At 41.8% G+C, this 26,432-nt stretch overlaps 1 protein-coding gene across 1 annotated transcript; it reads right to left on the reverse strand.

Annotated features, from left to right (window-relative positions):
- Positions 1–847: 847 nt before the first annotated feature.
- Positions 848–24,562, reverse strand: ttyh1 (tweety family member 1). The gene is made up of 15 exons (XM_083919179.1): positions 24,507–24,562; positions 20,352–20,518; positions 18,711–18,940; positions 14,930–15,041; positions 12,136–12,470; positions 8,942–9,037; positions 8,648–8,720; positions 7,097–7,172; positions 6,861–6,916; positions 6,469–6,561; positions 6,277–6,369; positions 5,528–5,667; positions 4,257–4,424; positions 2,622–2,700; positions 848–1,037 (listed from the first exon to the last, which is right to left on the reverse strand). Exons 2-15 carry the CDS (start codon positions 20,484–20,486, stop codon positions 954–956), a joined length of 1,770 nt encoding a protein of 589 aa, XP_083775305.1. The 5' UTR covers positions 20,487–20,518; positions 24,507–24,562; the 3' UTR covers positions 848–953.
- Positions 24,563–26,432: the final 1,870 nt, after the last annotated feature.

A 26,432-nucleotide genomic window follows, 5' to 3' on the forward strand; every position in this document is an offset into this window, starting at 1 on the left:
TGTAAAAGGATGCCATTCAAAAGGAGCATTGATAACCATACAAACTCAATTCAAGGGTTAACAAGGTCAGTCGGCAAGGACGGGGGATTCAATGAAATCTCCAACATACCAGACCATATATACATAAAACATCTCGGAGAGATCTCAGAAACCCAATGCTATACATAGTTATTATTGCTAGTTACGGTAGGGCTACTGCAGCACCAGTAGCAAGAATCATATTGCTATGTACCTGCTGTCGTTGCATGGGATTTGTAGTTCTCCACTCTCAGGTTTTGAGCGGCAGTTGTAGTTCAATCGTTCAAACAGGGTCTAGGTAGCCCTCGAGTATTTTTCTTTTTTTTTTAAGAGCAAATGTTCATGATTATTCAGATATTATAGACAGTGAGATATACAGAATACCATAAGGTAATACAAGGAAAATACAGAATTGCCACCTATAAAAAGTAATAATAAAAAACATGATACCAAGTGAGGGAACTGCATAACCATTCACAGAAAAAAAAATGTGTCTTGTTGCTACGTGCCAGTGCTTTTCTACAACAATATATAAAAACTTAAAAATAAACGGGTGGTACTGATACATTGAAGAATATAAAACTACAACGTAGTAACGTCAATACCATTCTGACTTGCCGCACCACTGTTCACAGTTTACACAGAGTTTGGACAGACGAGGGGAACGAATTTAGACCCAAGTGGACTTTGTTCATAGCTTTTCACAACCACCCTACCAGCATCATCATTGTCAGTTACAGCAACAGTCCGTTTAGACCTGTTTCTTTTAAGTGCTTCTAATAATAATAATATTCAGTGGTACTGACGTTACGCACTTTGATTTCACACCTAGCATTCCTTTCATTTAGATTAGTTTCTTTTTTCATTTCAATAAAGTGTCCATTCATATGAAAACTAAACATTTTTTTTCTATACATCTCCTAACAAAAAAATAATCAACGTGAATACAGGTTCCTCGAGTGGGCGGGGTTGGGGTGTGATTGACTTCCCCCGTAACCAGTCAGCATGCTGGGAGAGTACTGTACGTCCAGAACATACGGTGAGAGTCAACGGGAAGAGAGGTCCAGACGGTCCAAAGGTGTATTCAGAGAAAATAAAAGAGAGGAGAACAAAATATGTTATTCACACACATGATCGACTCCAGAGTAGAAGACGACACATGTTTTATTCACTATCTGACCAAAAGACTTTAAGCCATTAATGCAGAATCTCAAAGGAGAAGTAAAGCTGTAAATATTACCGCTTTTCATTCCCTCCTCAAAAGTAACTTTACAGTCAGCCAAGAAGACTTTAATGAAGTTCTTAATATGTTCGTTATTTTCACAAAAAAATGCACTTACTAGCTTTTTCCAACTTTCAGCTGCATCTCATGGTCTTCCTCAACACATCTACTTTGCTCATTTGTCATGAAGATAACTTTGTATGCATCGATTTATCAGCTGAACATCAGAATCAGACGATATTCACCTTATCTTCTTATCAGCGTCCATTGATGGCAGAGGTCGATGTTTATCGGCCGTGTTGCATCAATTATGCGCAGACTTAATGTTGTGTTAAAAGGATAAAAATGCTTTTGAAACAGTTGTTTTTCTTTTTGAATATTTTGCATTTGAAAGAAGGTGGTGTTTAAGGTTGTTTCTTAAAGTTGGATGATTAAATGTTGCTGATTATCACATTCTGAATAACTTCAAAACTGTTACGGGTTTTTTTCCTAATGAAGATTTCTCTGTTTCCCTGGCACAAAAGGGGGAATAAATAACAACAACAACAACAACAACAAACTAAACAACAAAAGAAACCTCTGTATACAGTAGGTATCAGCTCTCAACCAAGCTGCCTAGAATTTCACAATCGGTGCATCCATAGAGAGGATTAAACTGTTGTCCGGCGAGAGTTTGGTCATGTGATAAATTGTGGTAATTTATGGGGAAGTGAGGGGATTTCAGCCCCAGCCTCCATCTGCTGAGGAAGACCATGGGATGCAACTGAAACCTTCTGGAAAAGCTAAAGTTCTGTATTTTTTGGTTCCTTTTGTCAAACAGTTTTAAGCCCCTTTACATCAATATATTTTAAGGGACTTCATATTATTGAATTTCTGTCTTACTTCCTTCTTCTGTTTACACTAAATAAAGAGGATTATTTTGACAAAAAACCCATAAAGGTCCTCTTACTACCTATTTCTGGAGTTTTAAACTGAATCATACGTCTTCCCAAGCTGATGTTTCTCAGTTCTCAGTCATGAGGCAATAAGTTCGGTCACATGATAAGACGTGGTCATATTTTCCTCAGTGGACGACCATGAGATTGCTGAATGTTCGCTATTGTTTATTGGCCAGGTAGTGCTGATAAAACATGAAGAGTTCTCATATGTATGTTATTAAGAATGAGTTATGCACAAGAAAATGAACAGGAACGGTGAAAACATCTTGGTTCATGTGTTTGCAGGTTTTGAAGCATCAAAAAGAAGAAAAGGCCACAGGGTCCTGCGAGGTCACCGTGTTAGTCCGTCTGATACTGATTATTAAAGCGAGCGTGTGCACTAACAGCAACGATAATAAAAATGGCACAGATTGCGATGGCGTCACAAGTACAGAGGAACTCACAGAGGGGGGTGGGGACTGCCTGTCAGTCAAGGGTAGGCTCTCATAGCCAGGGTTGCCATTGGAGGAAACGTTTGGAGTCCTGTATAGAGATAGAAAGAGACAAGGACAGCAGAGAGAGAGAGAGAGAGAGAGACAGACAGAAAGAGAGGAACGGAGGATGAAGGAGAGAGGGAAACAGGGGTGAGACACATTGAGAAAGACAGACGGGACGGGGGGCCGCGGGATGACAGGAGCCAGGGACAGGTAACAGGGAAGAAGGAGAAAGAGCGGTTAGAAATATAGTGCGGAAAAACACAGCACTCAGTATATCTAGTAGGTATTAGTACTACTGGCACTCAAGCAAGGCAGCAACAGCAGGCGTACAGTCCACTCCTGACTCATGATGCACTGCAGGATTTATACAATAATCTGCAATTACATGCATTTAGAGCTGGGTGTGACTCACCAGTCCCATTTCAGCTGCAATGTTGTTTTCCTAATGAATTTGTTTATCTGCACGATAAACCCAAGAAAGCTTTTAAAGCAATCCTGAGCAGATTCCTTTTAAGAGGAGTGGACTGTGTTTTTTTTGTTTTTTAGTGTTAGCTGGGTTTCTGAGCCTTGACAGTTTGCTTTAGTCTGTATCCTTGTATTTTTGTGTTAACACTAGAGATGGGAGCAGTCAAGATGATCAGCTCGCATTAGACTAGGAAGTTAAATTGTCCACGGTTAGGTTTCTCAGAGCTCTCACTAAGCTTGGAAACATCAGTGAGGGAGAAAGGGAGAAAAGCATAAGATGAGAAGGTTGAAAGTGAGAAATAAGGAAGAACGAAAAAAGGGAAAGGAGGTATGATGCAGATCCAGAGAAATTACTTGAGAGATTTGGACATCACAGCGAGGAGACGGATGAGAGTGATGCAGAAGGGTGTTTTAGGAAGGGGGGGTTACCTATAGTCAACCTGAGCCTCACATCGCCGGAGTTTTTACGAGCGCGGCCTCGTCAATGACCCCCACCCCCCAACACAGCAGTAGTCTACTACTGTTTAGGAGACAGGACGCCATTTGAGACAAGATCTGTGAAAATGACCGAGCGGCCTACATCGTCTGTCCTGAAACACCCGACAGACGGATAGACAGACACACAGACAGACAGACAGACCTCTGGAGTTGTGTCTGTTTCTCTGCCTACACTATAGTCCATATTGACCTGTCTGTGTGTCTGTCTGCAATGCATGTGCTTAACCTGACAGCTCTGTGGATTTGGACTACGTGTCTATATAGAGACAAAGGTGTGTGAACCTAGCTGACTAAACTGCACTTCCACTACGCTCTAGTGAGGATGTAATGCATTAATTCTGTTTTGAGGGGGGAAATCTATGGTTTCGTCAGCAAAAACACTATGTGTCTGAATAGTGCCCAGTCAGTTTCTATGTGTTGTTGAAATAAACTTTGTGTACATCCTGGACTTTTTACAATCCCTGATCTGGGGGGCATCAGTATAAAAGTTGCCCCTAGAAACATATCTTGACACAGAAACACAAGCTTGATGTCAAAACTGTATCTAAGAGCAACCTCCTCCTCCTCTTCCAACATCTGGGACATTCTGTCTGTCTGTCTGTCTGTCTGTCTGTGTGTCTGAGTGTCTGTGTTACTCACGGGAGGGGCGGCGCACTAGAAAACGGGGGTGTCCACCCGGCCCCCGGGTAATTATAGAAGGGGGCCATGGCCCCTCGCTGAGACCCCGAGGCCGTCTGTCTACGTGCCTGATGGGAGGTGAAGGGGTCCTCACTCTCACTGTCCGAGTCTTCGTACTCCTCCGATTCACTGTCGTGGTCGTCCATGAAAGAGAAAGAGAGGGACACGTGTGAGCAGAGGAATGATGAAGACATCTCCGTGATTCTCCCTCTCACTTTTCATGGTAGCTTAGATGCTACCATTCCAAGATTTAATAAAAAGAAGGTATAAGACGTAAATTTGAGGTGGTAAAAGGAGTCTACAGGACTGCTGCACTCTCCAATCTCAACTACCTAATCCTACTGTTAGCTGATGACACTTGAAGAGGGTTTTCAGGGATTTCTTTGTACCTGGAACTAACTACCTACTCCATATCCATCTCAGCAGATCCAACAAGCCTGTGCCACTGCGACCAAACTCCTGAATACGCACAAAAGAAATTAGTTCAATCTAAAAGTGGGTTGAGGGGAGCAAAACCTATGGCTATTATTGGTATTACTGTACATCCTTTTTAGGCATGCCAGACTTTTGCATATGCCAATTATGCCAAAAATTATTTCCATCTATCCATCTTCAACCGCTTGTCCCTATCAGGGTCACAGGGGGGCTGAAGCCGATCCCAGCTGACATCGGCGTGAGACGGACAGGACGCCAGTCTATCGCAGGGGACATATAGAGACCAACAGAGACAGACAACCATTCACACTCACATCTACGGGCATTTTAGAGTCATCAATGAACCTAATGCGTGCATGTCTTTGGACTGTGAGAGGAAGATGGAGAACCCGAAGAAAACCCACGCAGACACGGGGAGAACATGCAAACTCCACACAGAAGGGCCCCAGCCCGGATTTGAACCAGGAACCCTCTTGCTGTGAGGCGACAGTGCCAACCACCATATCACCGTGCTGCCCTCAATCATCATTGTATGACATGCAGAAACATTTTGTAATTATTTTCTTTATGAATGGAAGAGCAGAGGAGTATACTGTGTGTCCTCCCTGATTGACTTTTCAGAAGCATCAGTTTACGTTGTCTCACAGGGTTTCATCCTTGTTTATGCTCGCTGGCAACTCAAAGTGTATAAAATTAAAATAACAAAATAACAATGACATGGGAAAGAATAGCTGATCACAGCAAAAATAACAGCACTTACACACCTGTGCATCACACACATATTCACACGCTCTCACCTGGGGAAGCTCCTCCAGGCACCGGGCAGAGAGCAGAGGATGGCAGTGAAGGCCAGAGCGGAGAGGAAAGAGTAAAGGGAGAGGTAGAGTAATCCCTCCATCCCATCATAACACAGGCCTTTCAAAGAGTCAATGTAGTCCTAAAAGAAAATAGATATGTTAATGAAAACAAAGAAGCAGTGCTTTGGTGAAACATGATTAGCAGTGAGAATAGATCAGGGGCCAGCAACCTTTGGCACAGGTGCCACCATTGGCACACGGCAGCGTAACCGAGGACACACTATAGCAACAATTGTACAAGAACTGCTTGGGGGAAATGGATGTAGTGCTTTATCATACGTATGCCAAATGACCTCTTTCATAGCCATTGGTGGATGCTCTGACTGTTATTTATGGTTCATGAAGTAAGGAACATAGTTCAAAGAAAAATGGCTCACGGTTGTTTGGCTCAAATTTGTTGTACTTTCAACCCTTTGTTGAACAGTGAGTGCCATCTAGTGGGCTCAGGAAATAAAGAAAATGCTTCAGAGAGCTTTATGAAGCTTTGTTTGGACATCACTACTTTTTTCACGACGTTTTCTTCACAAAATGTGGCACAGGTCGGGGGTGAATTAACGCTCACTGCGTCGACTTGGTTGATGTTGATATGGCACGCTGATTTACAAGAAACTGTAAAAATGGTACTTCATATCAAAAAGGCTGCCGACCCCTTTTATAGATCCTGTTTCCCGCACTGCGCCATGGGTTACCTTATTCAGACCTCGGCAGTTCAGCAGTGCCACCAACTGATGAAAGTTTCCCTCTGTGGAGTTGAGTATCTGCTGAACCTCCCTGAGTGATTTCTGTAATCAGAAAAAAAATTACAGAAAAGTCAGAAAAAAAAGATCACAGAAAAGGCTTCAGAAATGTTATTTCTTAAGCTGCATGTTAACATAACATACCTCAGCTTTGGGGAACTGTGTGAGAGCATTTCTGTCCAGACTGGAGAGGTGTGTGTGAATGTTGGACAGTGCCCTCTGAGACTGGGTCAGCAGCTGCAGCCAACAAGTTAAGAGTTAAAAGAGCTTTTTATTTTGCAGTATTGCTCATAAATACCATTAATATGCTGAGAGAGTAGCTATTCATCTGGAGAGAGACAGGCCACGCAGCAACAGCTGTGCCTTCTGTCCTCAAGTAATTTGTCCTTGAGCCTGTCTGACATGCATCCTGCTCACTAACATAAATGAGTGTCAGCTAAATGTTCTATGTTATATACATGTATATATGTATATATATATATATATATACATATATATATACATATATACATGTGACTGACAGGAGGTCACAGTACCTGCTGGAACGGACTGTTCATGCGCCTGCTGCAGGTCAGGTAATAATCCAACACATCTGAATGGCCCGCAAAACACCAGTGCACAACAGATCAGTGCATAATAGAAAATATGTGGGAACATTTGACTGTCATTATATTAGGTTGTGCTGACATGAGCGCAGTTGGGAGGTAAATCAAGTGCATTGCAGAAATGAGAAACAACCGGCACTTTGTACAGGGATAAACTGATACTGTACCTGAGCTGGTGCCGGTGTTGAAGTGGGTGGAGTTGACTACAAATGTGTTTGGATCTGAGCAGAAGTCGCTGAGAGCCTGGCAAAGCAGCGAGAGTGACAGGGAGAGCGAGAAGGGATGACAGGAAGGAAAAAAACAGCAGGAGAGAGAGAGAGAGAGATAGAGGGACAGAGGGAAGGCAAGAGAAAATGATGACAAAAAGTTAGTAGACACACTGACCGACTAACATACTTACCTCCTCACATATCTGACAGCTGCTCACAATACAGTGGCACATATTGATCTTCTAACATCACATGCTGCCCTGGATAAACCTGCGTTTTGCTCTGACATCTAGTTTTCCATTAGCTCATCACTTGTATCTTCCACCATGTTAGCCTGTTTTTCCATATCATCCTTATACGCTGCTGCACTTTCTGTGGCCTATTTTTGAACAGGATGCACTCAGGTCGGAGAGATAGCACACCAATAAACACACTCAGCTTGAGACTGCCCCACCAGAAGAGGGAGTGAGAGCCACACAGAGAGCCCGGTGGCTGACGGGAAAAGTGGTGACCCGGGGCAGAATAAAGTGGGCAGGCCCACAGCTGGCCCATTGTTTCCCTGTCAGTGGCCAGGGACAGAGCGGGCTCTGTGTGGATCCACAGGCATTGGGACCCATCTCCCGCCAGCTCCACATGACACTGAGTCTCTTAAAGTGGTTAGCAGTGCAGAAAAACAGCCACCATTTAGCCTCTTCACACATCCCCAGCCAAGACCAAAACAGTCTCCCTCTTCAGAGATTACGACCAAACTTCACAGGAGAAACTGAAAAAGGACACTCTACTGTTGGAGACTTAAAAAACTTTCTTTGTGCTTTGTTCTTAATAACTGCTTGGATTTATCCCTGTAAGACAAAGCGCACACTGGTGGTGTTGTCATGTTTAGGCGTTAAAAGCAGAACACTGTACAGCGGCATGTTAGTGTAATTGCACTTTCATAACACTCACACCTCCACCTCCATGCATGCTCAGTCTGAAGCCCCGAGGGGCCGAGGTACAGCAACAGCTTCAAGTCTTACATCCATTATCCAGTCTCTCTCTCTGTCTCTCTGTCTCACTCTCCCGCGCTTCCTCTCCCCTCACTCTCATTTAAAGCACTTCTCGTCATATTCCAGCTTTACTTCTCAAAGCCAAACGCCCACACACTTGCAAGCACACTTACACGAAAAAACACACTTTGATGCACAAACACAATTTGTTCACAAACGCACTTGTGCACACGCGCATTGAATCTTTAATCTCTGCCCCATTTTCCTGCCTTTTTGGTCCTCTGCCACGACTGCAGCGTTCCCTAGGAGGCAGATCTTTTCACAGTTTAGCACAATGGCCACGGAAATCTCACACAAACACACGCACGCACACACACACAAACACATGGTTTTGGCCTCTTGTAGCTCTCTTCCCCCGACTGTCCCATTCACTTCCTATTCCTCCAGCCCTTCTTCCCTCCGCTCCCTCCCTCCAGTCCTGGCCTCCAGAGCAGAGAGTTTTAGTTTTACTGGGGCTACTCACCACTACAGTGGCTGTCTCCAAGCCCAGGGAGCCCCAACTTAGGAAGAGAGCCAGCCACGCCAGGACGGTCATCCTGTCGGAGGAACAGTGTAAACTCTTCAGCCAAGAGGACACCCTGATCATCAATCCAGTGTTGTATGGTTTGTGTCTAAAGATACAAGTGTGTGTGTTTGTGTGTGTGTGTGTGTGTGTGTGTGTGTGTGTGTGTGTGTGTGTGTGTGTGTGTGTGTGTGTGTGTGTGTGTGTGTGTGTGTGTGTGTGTGTGTGTGTGTGTGTGTGTGTGTGTGTACTTACAGGATGAGCAGCCAGCGGGCTTGCTTGGCCAGTCCCAGCAAGATGAACAGACATACTATGAGGTCCAGCAATAGCAACAACACGTAAGATAGCCACCTATAACAAAAACACACACAAACACAAGCACGTTAAAAATCAGTATAAATGCTGACTGTGGGAGGTTATTCTCTTTACAACAAAAACATCTAAACTCAAGGTCCATTTGCAAGTTTTTCTTCTTTTACTTGAATCCCACATTTTTGTTTTGAGAGCTGACAAGACATTTGTGTGTATAATTCTATGGACTAAAGTTTTATGTTGTTGTTGTGTTTTTTATTACTATGTGTGGGAAATCAGAGTTGGTTGATTAGGATTATAAAACAGGTAGCTCAAATCCATAGCTGTGGTATAATTAAGCGATAGCTCACGACAGTCCGTGGTAAATAAACTAGAGCACTTTAATGTGGATGTTTTTATACATTAATGAATTAAACCTCAGCCCTTCAACTGCTCCTCCATTTAGCAGTCAGGAGACCTTTTCAGATTTATCCCCTGAAATTGGTTGGAGTAAATTTGGTAACTTGTGTTTACTGGTGCAAATTAGCAAAAACAGCAAATGAAGGTTTTCTATAAAGTCCAGTTACAATGTAATGTACAGTCTTGAACTTGAACAATCAAGCATGAAGTTGCTCAAAGGCCTGGAGAGGTAAATGTTCATCTTTCTTCCTGCCTTATTTTCCTTAATCATCTTGTGACCCTTTTAGATTTATCTTGAGACCCTTGTGAGGTCGGGAACCACTTCTTTAACCAACCTTTGTTACGACTGTATGCTCAAAGATGAGCTAAAATGTCTCCTGGCTCGTCCTCATTTTCAGTTGCACTAGTAGCTTGAAACCTTGTATATTTAGTTTTAAAAAGCTCATTAGTTTTATGGTAATGTGCAGCGTTCTGGGATTAAAACTTGCTATTTTTTTCACTGTCCCATCAATTAAAAAAGCTGAAAAGTGTAACACTTCTGATCTGGGATATGTATTTATGTAACAGAAAATTCAGTGAATAGCAACAAGGATGACAGCAGACTCCGCTGTAAGGGATCAGGGAAGCGTTGAAGTAAGGATGAGGTTGAACGTCACTTCACCGCTCACTGTTTATAAGGAGGGATCAATTAAACCATCTGTTTTGGCTGTGTGTGGTAAGTTTATGGGAAGCAGTACTTTGATATTGTTATTGTTATGTAATGTGAAATATAAAAGCACCCCATCAATCCATTAGGCGTCAGAACATTTTGTCATTTTTGAAAAGAAAAAAAGAAGAGAAGAGTTTCCATTGCATTACTGCAACAAACCCAGCCATCTTAATAAACATGCAACATTTATGAAAGGCTGCTTCGGACAGTTTCCTCACCCGGGTATATGAGCAAGGGTGTGTCAGGGTTGATAAACAAGCGGCACATGCTGATGAGAGTGAAACTGGTCCAGATGTGCTCCTGCAAATCTGTTTATTCACTACATTAACTTGTCAGAATAGGAAATGGTTTTAGGAGGTGACTGGAAATGTTTCCAAGTTTGCTGCCTCGTAATCACACAGAAAAAACAAACTTTTCACCTCTGAGTCACAGGAAATGGTTACTAGATGTAAAGTGGTTACACTTGAATGATAAAGTAGGCCTAACATATACAGGAATTAATCAAATTTAATCCAAAATTACTTTATTCTCTACTCTAATTTCCATAAAACATACCCATGGATTGTTTGTATTTTAGCGCTAAATGCTTCTGCTTAACTAGTTAGAGTAATATTTGTGAATATATGTGTTTATTGGCCCAATGTTAAGATATTGGATTGGAAACTGACAGATCGATAATGAGTTTTGTAAATGGGAAGAACAAGAAGTGTAAGCAGAAGAATGGAGTTACAGCATGTATTTTAGTGGAAACTGCTAAAACACGCTTCAGAGGAATTGTTATTTCTTTCTTGTTATTTCCAAAAAGTAAAAATAAGTTTATGAGCGAAACTATCAGAGGTCAGTTTGTATGAAGAAAAAGAACAAACAAATCAAGGCTAAACACTCCAGAAAGCTCACTGTCGCTGCCAGTGTTTACTATTGTTGGTGCGACGGTACATGAAGGCATCGTTTTCTGGGCGTTTCTGAGTCTTCTGAGCATGAACCAGACGATTAAGAAAAAGTGTGTTTACTCAAAACTATTGATAAACAAGTGTAAAAATGTAATCTCGTAAAACTATTCATTCAAATGTAAAACCGTGTTTGTTATTTGGGTGCTTCCTGTTAAAAAGTTGGACATGTTTACATGTTGGTGACAAATGAAACAGTATTTATCTCCCAGTTAAAGCCAAATTACGAAGGTCTTTCCAGGTACCAATTTGAATTTTGTTTTTTTATTATTTGGAAATTAAAGACCTTGAAAATAGAGAGTTACCTAAATGCAGCTGAAACAATCTGTATTGAATTGGCTTTCAATCGCAGAGTGTTGGATCATGCAGAAATATATCAGTATCATATTTGTATTGGATTGTGTTTGGATAAGATATGTATTAAAATCATCTGAAATACACACACCTCGAATATGCATTTGGGAAAAGATCCAGGCAGTACTTATACTCTATTACTGCACTATAGGTCTGTTTACGTCTGCCCATTACACACATGTATCATGTCTGACCCAATCTGAATCCGATCACTGTCCACTTATATCTTTTCTGCACTACAGTTCTGTTCATACCTGTTTCAACAGTCTACTGCGTGTTTACATCTTACACACCCGTTCACATTTCTGCTTACATCTGATACACGCATGTCTTTCTACATCTCACGCAGACGATGTTCTCCGTATCTAACCTGTACTAACACACTAATATCCTGACACTTGTTCTACCTGTACTAACACACTTACATCCTGACACTTGTTCTACCTGTACTAACACACTTACATCCTGACACTTATTCTAACCTGTACTAACACACTAACATCCTGACACTTATTCTTCTTTTACACTTTATTCTTGTTGTTAGGTTAAAATGTTTTTGTATAGTTGCACTGTCGTTATTTGCTGCTCTGTGTGCCCTGAATTGCCCCCGGGGACAAATAAAGTTTTTTGAATTGAATTGAATTGAATTGAAGTACTTAATACAGCCTACTTATAAATCAGTTTCTATTGTGTGATAAATATCTATCAGATCTGGACGGGGGCCTCACCTGTAGTCCTCATTGACCATCAGTGTGTTGGCTGCCCAGCCAGGTGAGAAGGGGCTGGGCATCAAGCCGCCGGTGGGTACCATTGTAGGGGCCACAGAGGGAGGTACTGGGGTTAATGGTATGATGGACGCCCCGGTGAGACTGTCATTCCCCAGACCAGCGTCCGCACTAAACCGAGCCAGGGAGATGGAGGAGAGGAGTTTGATCACGTTCTCGGATAACCTCCGGCAGTTCCGCGTCGACACCAGGAAGGGTTTACTGCCAGTGAAGAGCTCCTCCATCGAGGTCAGGGGGCCAGAGAGAGACAGCTGCAGCCCAGAAATTGTGTCTGAAATCTTGGAGAGGGAGGAAGGAAGAATGTAAGGGGAGTTAAGTGGGACGGAAACCACAAAATAGAGACGATGATGCTGGTTAAAATCGTGGTCAGCTTAGAGTGGTTGTGAAATGGAGAGAGAGAACTGAGGACGGAGGTGGGCATCGTGGTGCTTCAGCTCGCTAATGCATGTCCCTCTATAACACAAGTTAAAGCTGAGGTGGAAAATCCTTCATTTTTACTCAGGGTTGTAAACCTAAATTCAAAAAGCGATTCGTCTAAAGAGATCACACTCCTTTTGAGACTTGCTTTGTGCTTTGTATGAATCAGGGTAATTTACCCGTCTCAGTCAGAATAGAGTCATTTAGGGCCTGTTGTTTGCAGCTAGCTTCTATCTTATTACATTATATTATATTACATTCATATTACATATTACATTCTTACCCGTTTACTACTTTTACATACATTTCTGTTTCTTATATAAATGTAAGCTAAATGCATATAAAGATTCACTGTATAGATAAAATAAGATAATTCTTTATGAGTCCCACAATGGAGACATTTTCAGTGTTACAGCAGCAAAAGGTGATAAAGCAAATAACAAAAGCATCAGTAAAAGATGCAAAATATCATAAATAGCCGACATAAACAGTAAAAAAGCAGACACTAAAAAGTTGACAGTAAAAAGTCAAGTGGCAGTAAAACAAAAAATATGAGAAGATGATAATATAATATGAAATATAATATGATGATATCGCCGAAACACACGCTAATAATATAGTACAACATATTACTAAGCACTATGATTGTATATATTTAGGTAAAGTATGTTCTCTAGTGTAGATTTAGTGCATGCATCTTTTCATTGAACTTAATTGTTCTGATTATACGATTTCTCTGATGGTTGATTCTTTTGGTTTCAGTTTCAGTCATCTTCCTATGATTTCATCCCTTTTTCCTATTCTATATACATTTTTTGATGTTAGCAATATTTGTATCTTGTTGTTAATTCCACATGTCAGTGGCTCCTGGGGCCGTATTCCCAAAGAGACTTTGACTTTGTCTTAGACCTAACTTCTAGTCAGACTTTTGATAAATGTCTAAATTCATCCAAATAACATGGCTCATACGCCACAGTTAGCCCGGGGACAGGGCCGCTAACTTTAGGCTTAAAATAGTCTAAAATGTCAAAATTACTGTAAGACTGGCCTAAAACTAAAGACCAGTCTAATATATCTTTGTGAAACAGGCCACTGGTGATATTCAAGATTTCATACGATTATGAATGACCTTTAAATTGTTTTTTTTACAATTAATATTATCATGTTTTTGTAGAATAACATATGTAAGGATTTCTATAAAGACTCGACAATGGGGCAGAAGTGTGAACTGTGTGACGCAAGATTTGTTCATTCTACAAACAAGTTCACTACATGTTTTACTTCCATTTTTGCATGTAAAAAACAGACACTATGAGCAACTATGAGCATTAAATACCAAAATCTCTGTATTTAAAACCCTGTTAAGTAAGTCACAAAGCCCTTATCTGCAGGGATAGCACCTATCAGCAGCTAAAATAGTTAAATGACACACAGAATCAATGCAGGATGTGTGCGTTTTTCCCTGTTTAAGTTCAATATTCATCCGCAAATCTGCACAGCAAGGCAGAAAATGCATTGTTGACCTTTTTTTTCATTGAGTGACTGAGCGTTTGGAGGATAGGCTCACATTATCTCGCTCAATACTGGCTTTAGTCCATGCATCTCACACATTTTACAGCAGCTCTCTTTGTCTTTTTAGTTTCTTAAAGCTAAATATTTTTGAAAGATTTCGATGGTTTTGAGCTGAAACGGTTGCATGTTTGCATGTTGAGTGGGCGGACACAACGTATTCACTCTAAAGAAGATGACGGGACATTCCTGCTCTGACCAAACCAGTTGCAGTTTCCTGATAAATGTGTCTTATTAAATGTTCATCAAATATTATGTTATGAATATTATTCTGTCCAGGGACTTCATGTCTATTAACTCTCTCTTTCCACTGTGTTCAATGCTTTGCTTTATGAGGGACAGCTTAGATATGCCCACTCTAATTTTAATGATTGATACGTTAGTTTCTTTGGTATGAATGGATATGAACTGATCAACTCATGTGCTTTCTCCCACTCATTCAGGTATTCATTATCTATATTACTGTTGTTCTCCTGACCCATCTCTTTCCCTTAGCAGGAGGAGGACATTTTACCAGTCTGACACATAAACCGCTGTCTAACCACAGGGAAATCGATAAAAACAGAAGTTTGTATCTGGTTTTCTTTCTCTCGCTCTCTTTCTCTCTCTCTCACTCTCTCTCTCGTACACACACACACACACACACACACACACACACACACACACACACACACACACACACACACACACACACACACACACAGGCTAGATATTCTGCATGACAGTTAACTTGCAGACTTGCAGCACTCACCAGCAGATCGATGGAAGCTAGCGTATAATTGGCTGTGAGAAGAGACGAGGTCAACTGATACATCCCATCATTGGCCTCGCTGTTGCCATAGAAACCAATGCCTATGGCAACACTGCAAAGGGAGGAAAAAAAAGGAAACATGAAAACATTGTGGGAGAGTGTGTTCATGTGCGTGTGAGAGAGAAAGAGAGGGGGGGTAGAAGAACAGATAGCAGAAGCATAAATGTAATGTTTAATTCAGTGTGTATGTACATTTTAAATGAATGTGACACAAGGAGATAGAGCTGTAGAAGATGGGATATGTGTGTTCTGGATGAGCGTACCAACAGTGGAGCGCAGGGGAAGGAATAAACAGATGATGGGAAAAAAAGCTGACTCTCAGCACTCAGCGGTTAAGCTTCAGCGAGGAAAATATTGGAAATGTTAAACATAGCGACGTGTTTACATATCTTCCCGTTATTCAAATATTCAGATTAAGGCTCCAGACAGATGTTCGTCAAATCCCCTCAAACCCGAGAGGAATGGTACGATCCAATCTCCCACAAAGTATGTGACCCAGATTAGAAAGCGGGGGGAAAAGGAGGAATGTGTGTCTACGTCTGTGTGTGCTTTGCATTTCAAGCTGCCAAATGTGAACGCTGTCTAACGCAGCTGCATTTCAAAATGACTGATTTTGAACTTTGGACAAAAAAAGGCCACCATCTGGAGGAAATGGTGTCACATGAAATATGTTCAGGAGATAAACTACTGCCTTTTTTTTTCTCCGTCCCCCAGTCTAGCACAGAAAGCAGAGGAGGAGACCACTACATTACATTACGGTCCATAAGGGGGAGACACGAACCACTTCAACCTACAGTCTGTATATGATGACATCATGATAACAGCTGAAATCAGACCCCCTGTACATTATGTTCTGCGATATAACAAAACAGTTTCAGTGCATTTAAATGTGCAGGGGAATGGACTGGAATATAACACTGCTGAAGCATTAAATTGCACTATAATTTTATTACAGCACACAGCTGGGCCTGTAGCTTTAGATTTAAAAAGGTCTGATGGGCAGCCGAGCTTCCCGTCACTGACTTCCACTATACACGAGTGTGTTAGACAGATGCCAAGCAGCATTTCTGTATATGAGGCCCACACAGCAGCAGAGACAGTGAACTGACTAGATGACCGCATGGTCACCAGATCAACACCGGTGGGTAAATGACTACTGTACTGAAGGTGGACAGGGCTGAGATCATCCCCGTCCACACACACACACACACACACACACACACTCTCACACACACACACACGCACACGCACACGCACACGCACACGCACAAACACACACACAGTGCTGTCAGAGGCCTGAGGTCAGAAAACAGCAACTTAACGTGACCATCAGCTGTCATCCAGGCCCTCCTTTCCTCTCCAGTGACATTTGTGACTGTGTGAGAGGCTAAAAAGCACATGACGACGGAGAGGGTTGTGATTCACAGACTAAAAGTCCTGTTATTAAGTAAAATGTTGAAGTATATATTGTGCTTTTGTATTTCTAGCTTCTGTGACCTTATACCTAATGAAATAGTGGACTTTTTACTGCCTTTATCTGACAGATTTTAGTTACTTTTCAGTTTAATATTTTACCTGAAAGGCATAAGGTGCATATCCATTTTAAACCAAATAGACTTTAATGTGACTTGCACACCTGCTCTTTTTTATCTAATTGTTTTGTGTTTTAATGTAATTTTATGTCTTTCATGGGTGTATATTTTTATATTGTTTGTGAGCCCCTAACCAAACTATTTTCTATCATTTTGTGACAGACAATAGAGTTTAGAATCTTGAAGCTATAAAATACTATTATTTTTAATAATAATATAATTATAATTAAACCAGTGGCTTTAATCTTTTTGACTTGTGACCCTTTGCAGCAACTTGTCACATTTCAGATAAGGAATAATTTCTCCTTTAAACTTCTCAAATGGCTTCATTTAAAGGGATAACTCAACATTTTGGGAAAATCTTATTAGCTTTCTCACAGAGCGTCAGATGAGAAGATTGATACCTCTAAATATGAAGCCAGCGGCAAATAGGTTTAGCTTAGCATAAAGACTGGAAACAGGGGGGTAGAGTCAGGCTAGCCGTTTCCCCCTGTTTCCAGTCTTTATGCTAAGCTAAGCTATCTGTTGGGCTTTGTGTGCCCAGACTTAAAACTAAACATGGAGAGGAAGCGTTCATTTTTCATGCACCACATATCTGGAACAAACTTTCAGAAAACTGCAGGTCTGCTGCAACTCTCCGCTCTTTTAAATCAAAACTGAAGGCTTCTCTCTTTGCTGCCTTGTTTCAGTAAATAAAACAATTTATTGATTAATTATACCGCGCTGTAACTTCTCTCAACCTTCCATGAAACTTGTACTGCGTGTTGTTTAAAATGTTGAAGAATTACTTTAAAGCAGTGGTCACCAACCCTGCCCTTTGGTATCTCTCCACTCTGACACACCTGCTTTGAATGAGCTGCTCGTTATCAAGCAGCAGGAGCTGGTCAGGGGCTTGATAACGAGGTAATAATTAGAATCAGGTGTGTAAAACATGCATGGCAGTAGCTCTCCAGGAGCAGGGTTGGTGACCTTTAAACACTTGTTTCAAAGGGGGCTTTGTAGGTAACCGCTGGAGTAAACTGGTGGTATGGAAAAGATGGCCCTTTCTATCTGTGAACTGGAAATTACCAACGCGTTGTGTTCAAGTGCTTTTGTTGTCATAGTGAAATGAAACATGGCGGACCCACAGATCATTCATTACCTGTTACTTACCTCTGCTACTGCAAGAGGATTTAACAAAACACAAAGAGTGAATAATATGCTGTATTTTTGTATAGAGCGTGAATAGTAGATTTTTAAAGGACAAAAGGGAAAGCTAATATTTCGGTTTTAGCTACATTAGCTTGGTCTACCCTTATCTGAAGCACATAATCTTCCCTACCAGCTCAAAAACAGTGTTGTTGTAATAAAGTAGACTCTTGCGTTGCGCTCAGCCATGTTGAAAAGGTCAAAGGTTATCTCATCTCGGCAATTTGTGTGTCAAAATATTCTACGAGCTCCCCCTGAGGAAATTACCATTTTCACATCGGCATTGGTATTTACCATATTTTCCATAGGACGTGAAGGCTCTATAGGTCAAAGAGCTCCACTTTGACCAGCTACAGCACTAAAATGCTATTGATGCATCAGTGTTAACAATCTATTCATCAGTGGTGGAAGAAGTATTCAGCTCTTCTTCTAAAAGTAAAAGTCCTGTTTTTAAACATGACCTATCAGCAAAGTATCAAAAGTAAATGTGATATATGTGCTATTGTATTATTATTTGTGGATAATTATTACAGATGCATTAATGCGTGAGGGCCTTTTTAATGTTGATGCTAGTTGAAGTGCTAATGGAGCACTGCATCATATATTATAATTTTGTAAAATCTTTTCTTTATGTTTAGCTGATTATGTATTTAAGTCGTTTAAAATTCAGGATTTTTACGATGTTCCACTGGTATTTTTACTTGAGTGAAATATATGAATACTTCGTCCTCCACTACTAAAAGGCGATATATGTGTGTGTGTGTGTGTGTGTGTGTGTGTGTGTGTGTGTGTGTGTGTGTGTGTGTGTGTGTGTGTGTGTGTGTGTGTGTGTGTGTGTGTGTGTGTGTGTGTGTGTGTGTGTGTGTGTGTGTGTGTGTGTGTGTGTGTGTGTGTTGCCATGAAGTATAAGCGCTCTGTGGTTGATAATGACATCTTCTCACCAGCACAGCGTGACAGACGCCACCGCCACCCATGTGACACAGCAGATGCCCCGCCCCTTCTTTCCACTGTAACCGTGACCTGTGCTGGCATCTTCATCCTCCTCCTCCTCCTCCGATCCCTCGCCCCGGTCGCCACGGTGACAGCAGCAGTAATGTATGAGGAAGGAGAGGACCACCAAGAGGGAGATAACGAGAGCGATGGCTGATAAACTGGACAAAACCAGCAGAGTCTGAGAAAAGAAAAGAAAGGATGAGTCAGTGAATGTGAAAAATGACACTTTAAAGAGAGAGCAATCTGAGAAAATACCAACTAATCCTGTTAAACTACATAACTTGTCATATTGTCCCGCCCCCGTTAAGCAGCAGGAGATGGTGATTAAAAAGGTATGAGAATATCAGCTGTGTGCTCAAAAGAGGCAGCGAAAATCCAGGATACAGACACACACTATATGCAAACATACATTAACAAAGATGGAAATTTAATGCAATTAATTCGAGATGATTCTTCATCATTTATACTTATTTCAAAGGCTTTTAACCCATGACTCCCTGATCTGCATCGTAGTGAATATTAATGTCACTAAGCCATATCAGACTTTGCTTTTGATCAGGCTCCATGTCATAAAGTCAACATTAATGAAATGCATTTTGCTCCAACACATATCTCCAGTATTATCCTTCATCCATCTGCCCGTCTGTCACTCTCCATTCCTCCACCTTTTCTCTCCAGCTCACCTCCTGCTCTCTGACGCCCCTCCCCATCCCTCCACTCCACCCACCCCTCTTTCCCCACGCTCTCCCTCGCTCCTACTCTTTCTCCCCCCACTCTCCCCTCTCTTTCTTTCTATCCACACCACTGAATCTCTATTAATAATCTGTGACCTACTTAAATACATTCACTGCCACTCTCTCTCACTCCCACTCTCTCACTCCCTCTCTCTATTTCTCTCTCTCTGCCCGGTTTTCTGTTCAGCAACCTCCTCGCATTACTCATTCCCTCTCTCTTTCTCCCTCTCGGAGCACTTTCAGTCTCTTTTGTCTTTCTGTTCTGCAGGATAATTTGCCCCCCCCCCCCCCCCCCCCCCCTTTGTACCGCAGAGAAGTCACAAACATGCTCTGCTCTGTGAGACACTGCTGCTGGCTGGAGCGTTTTGTGTGAGAGCTTGTTGGAGGAGAAGGATGAACCCATGTATTTTGCAGCAGAAACCGCACAGTTGCTGAAAAAAATGCATTCAAATGTCTCCAATTTGCATGCACAGAGGCAGAGGTGCAAGTGACAGTTTAGAAGGAGCACTGTAACTAAAGCAAGGTAGAAAACGCCAAAAAAAGGTTAGATGTGACGAAGGCGCTCTGGGAGGGGTCTAGTGCAATCTTCCCACGAATGATTAGGTCAATGACTTGGTATGAGAAGGTGTTTTAATCATCGTAGCTCTCAGATTGCTGTTACATTCAGGGATTTATGGAGCAATTCATAGTGTGATTGTAGAGCAAATTGCCCATCATCCAGTCACTTAATTGTCATATAATATTACTGTACAGGTATAACTGCTAAAGAAGCAACAGGGCTGTAAGGATTATGCAATGTAGCACCTCAGATTGGACAGTTACAGTAGAGCATGTGGTGCGGCAGGTGTCTGTTACCTGCTGGTACTCCCAGCTGTCGGGGACAAAGACGTTGTCCTTCATCTGCATGGTGAGGTCCAGCCTGGGGAGGGCGTGACACAACCTCACCCACAGTGAAGGGGTATAGCTGGGCACCGTTGTCATGGCAGCCATTTTCTACTGCCACTGGTCCCCCCTCCTCCACCCTGCGGAGGAATGAGAGAGAGGAAGGGTGAGAGCGACCAGGATGTGAAGTCAGAGCAGAGGAGAGTGAAAGATTGCAAGGAAGGGTGAAGGACGTCCTGCGCTGGGAGGAGAGAGGGGTCACTGCAAGCTCTACAGCCGCTGTGTGTCCCTCCTCCGCCCCGGCTCCGTGTAGAGAATTTATGAGTAGTGATGCCCTGTTCAGAGTAAAGGTCACAATGTCAGCCACAGTTACTTGAAACATCTTCTTGGGTGTGTAAATCTGTGTACCTCACTCTGAGCAGAGGCTGAGCGTGTTTTTGCGTTAAATGTAACACCTCAGGTGCAATAGTTTGGCTTCATTGATCTTAGAACAGTTCCTTTATGGATTGATTCCTTTATGGATTATTAAAGCTAATTTGTCTCACATTTATGTTGCAAACAGATTTACCTGTTTATCATATTTGAAAAAAAATTAAGAAAAAACAGCTTTCCTTTGCTGAGCCTGTGATTTCCTCAGACCTCAAGCCATTTGTCAATGAATTAGTCAGGCAACTGGCAATCATTTAGGTAATTTAATCAAGCAAAAATGTTAAGTTCTTGCTGTTTTATATCATCTTAAATAGAATATGTTTGGGTTTTGGACTGTTGGTTGTACAGAAAGAGAATATTTCAAGATCCTCAGGCTCTGGAAACCTGTAATGCCATTTTATTTATTTATTTACCATTTTATGACATTTCACTGCACAAACGAGGAAATAATTAATTGAAAAATAATCAACAGATTAAATGATAATAAACATTAGTAGCAGTCAGAGGGTTTTTTCCTTGAACACGGGGAGATTACTTATCTATGTACTGTACTGTACTGATAGCTGTTATTGAAAGACCTCTCTCTTAACCTTATGAGAAGGGTATCTGCTATAGGAGCAGCATGGATTATATAGGAGATATATGGGGTCTTTGAAGAAGCAGAGCATGCAGGAGAAGAACAGTGTATAAGACACCAAGAGGGCTGTTATGCAAAGCATGATATATTTGACTGCATCATCAACCGCTGCTTATGAAGCTGGCCAAGGGGGAGAAAGTAGGGTAAACACAAAGGGCAAATCCGTTTAGCCAAAACACACACTGGAATCCTCATTACAATGACCGCGCAGAGGGGGCAGAGAGGGCGAGAGGAGAGCCTGGTAGCCTTCTGATATCCGCTGCCCAGATTAAGAGACCATCAGAGCTTTAGTGTTTAAGAAAGGAGCGTTTTAAGACAGCTCAAGAGAGGAGAGCACAGAGAGAACCATTCACAACAACAGCACTGAAGCTTAAATACAAAAGGGTTATACAACTCAGATCAATGTTTTTATTACAGGCAGATACAGTTCTGCATTAACAGGATCCAATAATGACAGATAGAGCCTGAATTAAAGGCTTTTATTATCTTTTAATGCAGCTGTTAGTTATTCAGTCGGCACAGTATTCTCCAGCGCTGAGGCTTTTTACTGTCCCTATTGATTCACGCATAATTGTGTGAAATACTGTGCATGATAAAAGTTTACATTGAGCCGCATGTCACGTTCAATGCCAGGCAGTTTCCCCATTCAGATTTGGGGCGTTTATGGCTCAGAACAAGTTAACAGCTCGCCCACAGGCCAGACAGGGCTGCTGCTGTAAGCCCATTACAATAAGCCTGTTCACCTTAATGGTTCCAGCAGCCCAACTGTCACTAATCAAATCATTGCCAACACTCCATTTCCCTTATTAAAACTGTGCTGAACATAATGGTTCACACGCTGTGAGAGTTGCATCCGTCCACCACACGTCAGCAGTGTAAACAGGCCTCGTGTCGTTATATTAATGCACTCCTTCATGACCATTTATCTTGAGTGAATTCATTAGATTGGATGTATTATGGGAGCTGTGAGGCAGGTCTATGAGGTGCATTTATCAGACTATGGAGACGATATACAGTATATCGACAATAATAATCAAGTGAGGGAACAATTCAACAATCAAATGGGGGAACAGGCAACCTGTCGTGATCACTGCCACCAATAAAGTGGGTCAATATAGAAAAACATTTCCTTTGATTGATGATGAACTGCACTAATAATGATTTTCACAGTGAGTAGTGCTACACAGTATACCTGATGAACCAGCATACCTATATGCTAAATCCTAGATGGATGAAATAATTGCTGTAACACTTCAATAGGCAGAAAAATATATAAAATTGGTCGTCATGAAGAGCGCTTTGGTCAACTGCGTAACCTTTAAATGTTTAAAACAATTAATAACCCGCAACCAACTCTATTTTACTGGGCAAAACACCATCACACAGCAATTTGTGACACAAGAACAATTTGTGACACAAAAACAATTTACAAAACCACTTTTATATTCTGTCTCCTCCTGACGGCGGAATAAGCCATTATATATACTAATATTCTGTGGAAGTGCCAGAATCTTTTTTGGTCACACTGTCCACCACTCAAATAAGATAAGCAGAACACACCCGATAATTCCCATTATAAAACAATTAAAGATAAAGAAATATCTGTGATACCACCTGTAACACTAAATTAATTTAAGATGAAGAACAGGCATCAGGTCAAAAGGAAGGATTCGCCTGCAGCTCAGAATGTTACTGAGGCGACCTAATGAGGTGCTGATCGAAGTGTGTGTATATGTGTGTGTGTGTGTGTGTTGGGGGGGGTCACAGTCATCTGGAGCAGCAGTTAGTCAGCAGTTGTCACGGATAGGAAGCCTCAAGTTGACGTGATGTCTCCTGCCAGCTTGTTATCATGCCTGTTACCATTACGTAACCAGAGCCAAATAAATGTGATTTTGAGTTGAGTCGGTGGAGAGCAAAATAAAAAAGGGAAGGAACCCACGACTCTCACCCACCCATGAGCTTGTGAGAAATAAAACATTAAACAATAAAAATTGGACATTTTCTGTTGCGTTCAGTCTTCACGGAGCTCCGATGACACCAAGAATGAAACCACTTGCGTGATATGAGACTCCATGATGTCTGAATGTAAAGAAAAGGGCCATTTTGTGAGGCGGCTAATGAGAACAAGGCTGAGGCGTCTCTGTCAACTGAATTTAGGATCATCTTTAGCACAGGCAATGCATCACCACCTTCATCTTTTTGTGACAATAGGACTTTGTCTGGAGCAGAGGATGTAATCAATGGGGTCCTTTTGTTGCTGAGATTATGCACATTTCCCATTTGCCCCATAAAATCGGTTATGCTTCACATTACAGCCTGAGTGGTCGTCTAACAGCCTCTTAACAACAACTGTAATGGCTGTAATTTATGAGAAAGCATTACAGTCTCAGGACACACCACATCAGCCAGGAGAAATGAATTAACATCTTTATGAAGTTAGCTTTATCTACTGGGCTGTAGCGACAGGGAAAAGAAGAATATTCTCAATTAAAATTCAATTTTCAGCTTTACATTCATCTGAAAAATGAATGTTCGGCTCCGCAACAATGAACCTTTAAAGTGAGTGCAGCTGACCGAAGGTAAGTGAGTGCAGCTCATAGTCACTAAGTCAGAGCGAATCAGGGCTTTGATGTGTGCAGGAGTCCAGCATGACAAGTTGATGGTGACAAAACGCTTCCACACTACTGAACGAACTGACAAACCAACGCAGAAGAACAAACTATTGAATTATCTTGCAGATTAAAACAAATGTTCTAGAAAGCATTTAGAGGAAATATGGGAAACATGAAACCATAAGTGGGTGAACCATTACAGCATCTTATTCTACAAATGGGAGAAGATTCATCCATGGTGTGATAGTGGAAAAGATAAGCATGAATCCATTTTGGCAATATGGTGTAATGGTTGCATGAACATCCATTAAGCATATTTGGAAAGATAAGCATGGAGCCAAATTAGCAGTATACTGTGAGGTGGTGTAATTTACATTTATATCATATTTCACTTGATTGATGATCAACAATGAAACCATAATCGACAGGAGGAATAGATCAGTGTCTTACCTCTGTGGCTTGTGTTGGTAGGTTTCTCTCTCCTCCTCGTCTCTTCTTTCCGCGGGCGTCCGTATAATATTTACCCACTCAAAGAGGTATACTGCCTGCCATCAACGCTTGATGCTCTTGAAAAAACATCGTCCTGAAAAAATGGCTTGGAGACATGCCAAAAATATGTCAAAAATGGGGTGAAAAGAAGGGTAGAAAAAAATGAGCCAATAAATCTTGCAGTTATTTAAATATTAAATAGCCAATAATTGAATGGTTTTCTGGTGACAGTGGAGAGGTGCTTGTGTTGATGGATGAGAGAGGAGCTCTCAGTGAGAGCGAGTGAGTGAGAGAGACAGAGCGTGAGGGAGAGAGAGAGTGAGAGAGAGAGAGAGAGAGAGGGATTAAGATTGAGGAGACACCCCTAAGGGACCCTTTATCGTTGCATTGTAGCCCATCGTAGCTTAACGCCCAAGCGACTCAACAACACGCCGGCAACACGATATTGCCCAAAGATAATTAATCTGTTAACGGGGATTAGCAGGGTCTCACTTCAAACTGAGGCACACTTCTAATGTCGACCCCCATCAACCATCCACACACACACACACACACACACACACACACACACACACACACACACACACACACACACACACACACACACCTAACAACCTGACCAATCTCTGTCCAGACCACCACACTGAACCCTGACCAGATTACTGAGAGAAAGAGAAAAAATGCAGCCACTGTGCGTGAAATAACAAAAAATATCCACTCACACACAAGATGCAAAATAGTGCCAATGACAGCAGTGTTAAGTCTGCGAAGTGTCCAGAGCTAATGTGAGGTAGAGATGCACATAGAATTAGAGTAAGAGAGGCAAATAAGCACACATAGATAAATATATGGGGAGGGGGAGATGCAGGAAGGGCAACATCGAATACTGAGGAGGGGGGGGAAAGTGGGTTCCCAGGCAGTGATGCTGAGAGAAAGAGGAGGGAGGGTGAGAGAGGAGTGAACAATGAATAGAGAGGGGGCATGCAATGGATTTATTTGGGCAAAACCAGCTTCCAGTGGAGGCTGCAGAACAGCATCAACACTGATTCAGTGATGAGGAGAACGTGGTAGAAGTGATGAGAGGATACTGATGGAGAGGCTCTGCGGCTGATTTGACTGAGAAATGCAAATTGGAGATATAATGATAAAACGGAGTAAAAAAAAAAAAGTGTGGTGTTTGTCTACCATTGGTGAAAGGGGGACAGAAGCGAGCGAGCAAAGAGGGAGGGGCTGGCGTTAGTTTTTCTGTGTCACTGAAAGAGAGTGGGGGAAGGGAGGCAGGGAGATAATGCGAGCGAGGGAGCAAACAGTAGAGAGCCAGAGAGCATACTTACTGACTCATAGAGCCTATGCATAGTGTATGTGTGTGAAAGAAGACAGAAAATGATGTTATGTATGCAAGAGTTGTTCAGGGAGCATTTACGCAGCCTCCGTGTGTCTGTATGTTAACACCACAGCAACAGTACGGCATCCAGGCCATCCATCACTGCACTGATAAAATACCATCACTCTCGGGATGTAAAATAACCAATTCCATATTTAATGTCCTTTACAATCTAGTGGTTGTAATTCATAGTAGGCAGACAAAGGCATCGTTCTTGTGAAACACCATGCATGCAATATTCATATAAAGCAGATACAATGTTGGAATTATGAGATGCAGAATACAACGACTTTGTTTAAGTCATAGCTGTAAAGACAACATAATAGCTTCCTCTCGTAAACAATTCATGTCTCGTACAGAAGCATTTACCACAGGTGCACATGTCGTGCAGCTGTAAAAGTTGGTCCCTGACACCTTATTTGGCCCTCCAGATAATAAATAGAGGCTTTTATTTTTTTACATTTTACTTAAGGCAGATTTTAAGAAAGTAGGTATTCTACTCT

The sequence above is a fragment of the Echiichthys vipera genome (genome assembly GCF_963691815.1).
Source record: "Echiichthys vipera genome assembly, chromosome: 8".
Lineage (NCBI taxonomy): Eukaryota > Metazoa > Chordata > Actinopteri > Perciformes > Trachinidae > Echiichthys > Echiichthys vipera.

Excerpts from the sequence above, each read along its gene's own strand:
- ttyh1 (XM_083919179.1), bottom strand. The coding sequence starts at position 20,486 with ATGGCTGCCATGACAACGGTGCCCAGCTATACCCCTTCACTGTGGGTG. Across the intron at positions 18,941-20,351 it reads ACAGCTGGGAGTACCAGCAG|ACTCTGCTGGTTTTGTCCAG; the intron begins GTAACAGACACC and ends TTCTTTTCTCAG. Across the intron at positions 8,721-8,941 it reads GCCCGCTGGCTGCTCATCCT|GATGACCGTCCTGGCGTGGC; the intron begins GTAAGTACACAC and ends TTCCTCCGACAG.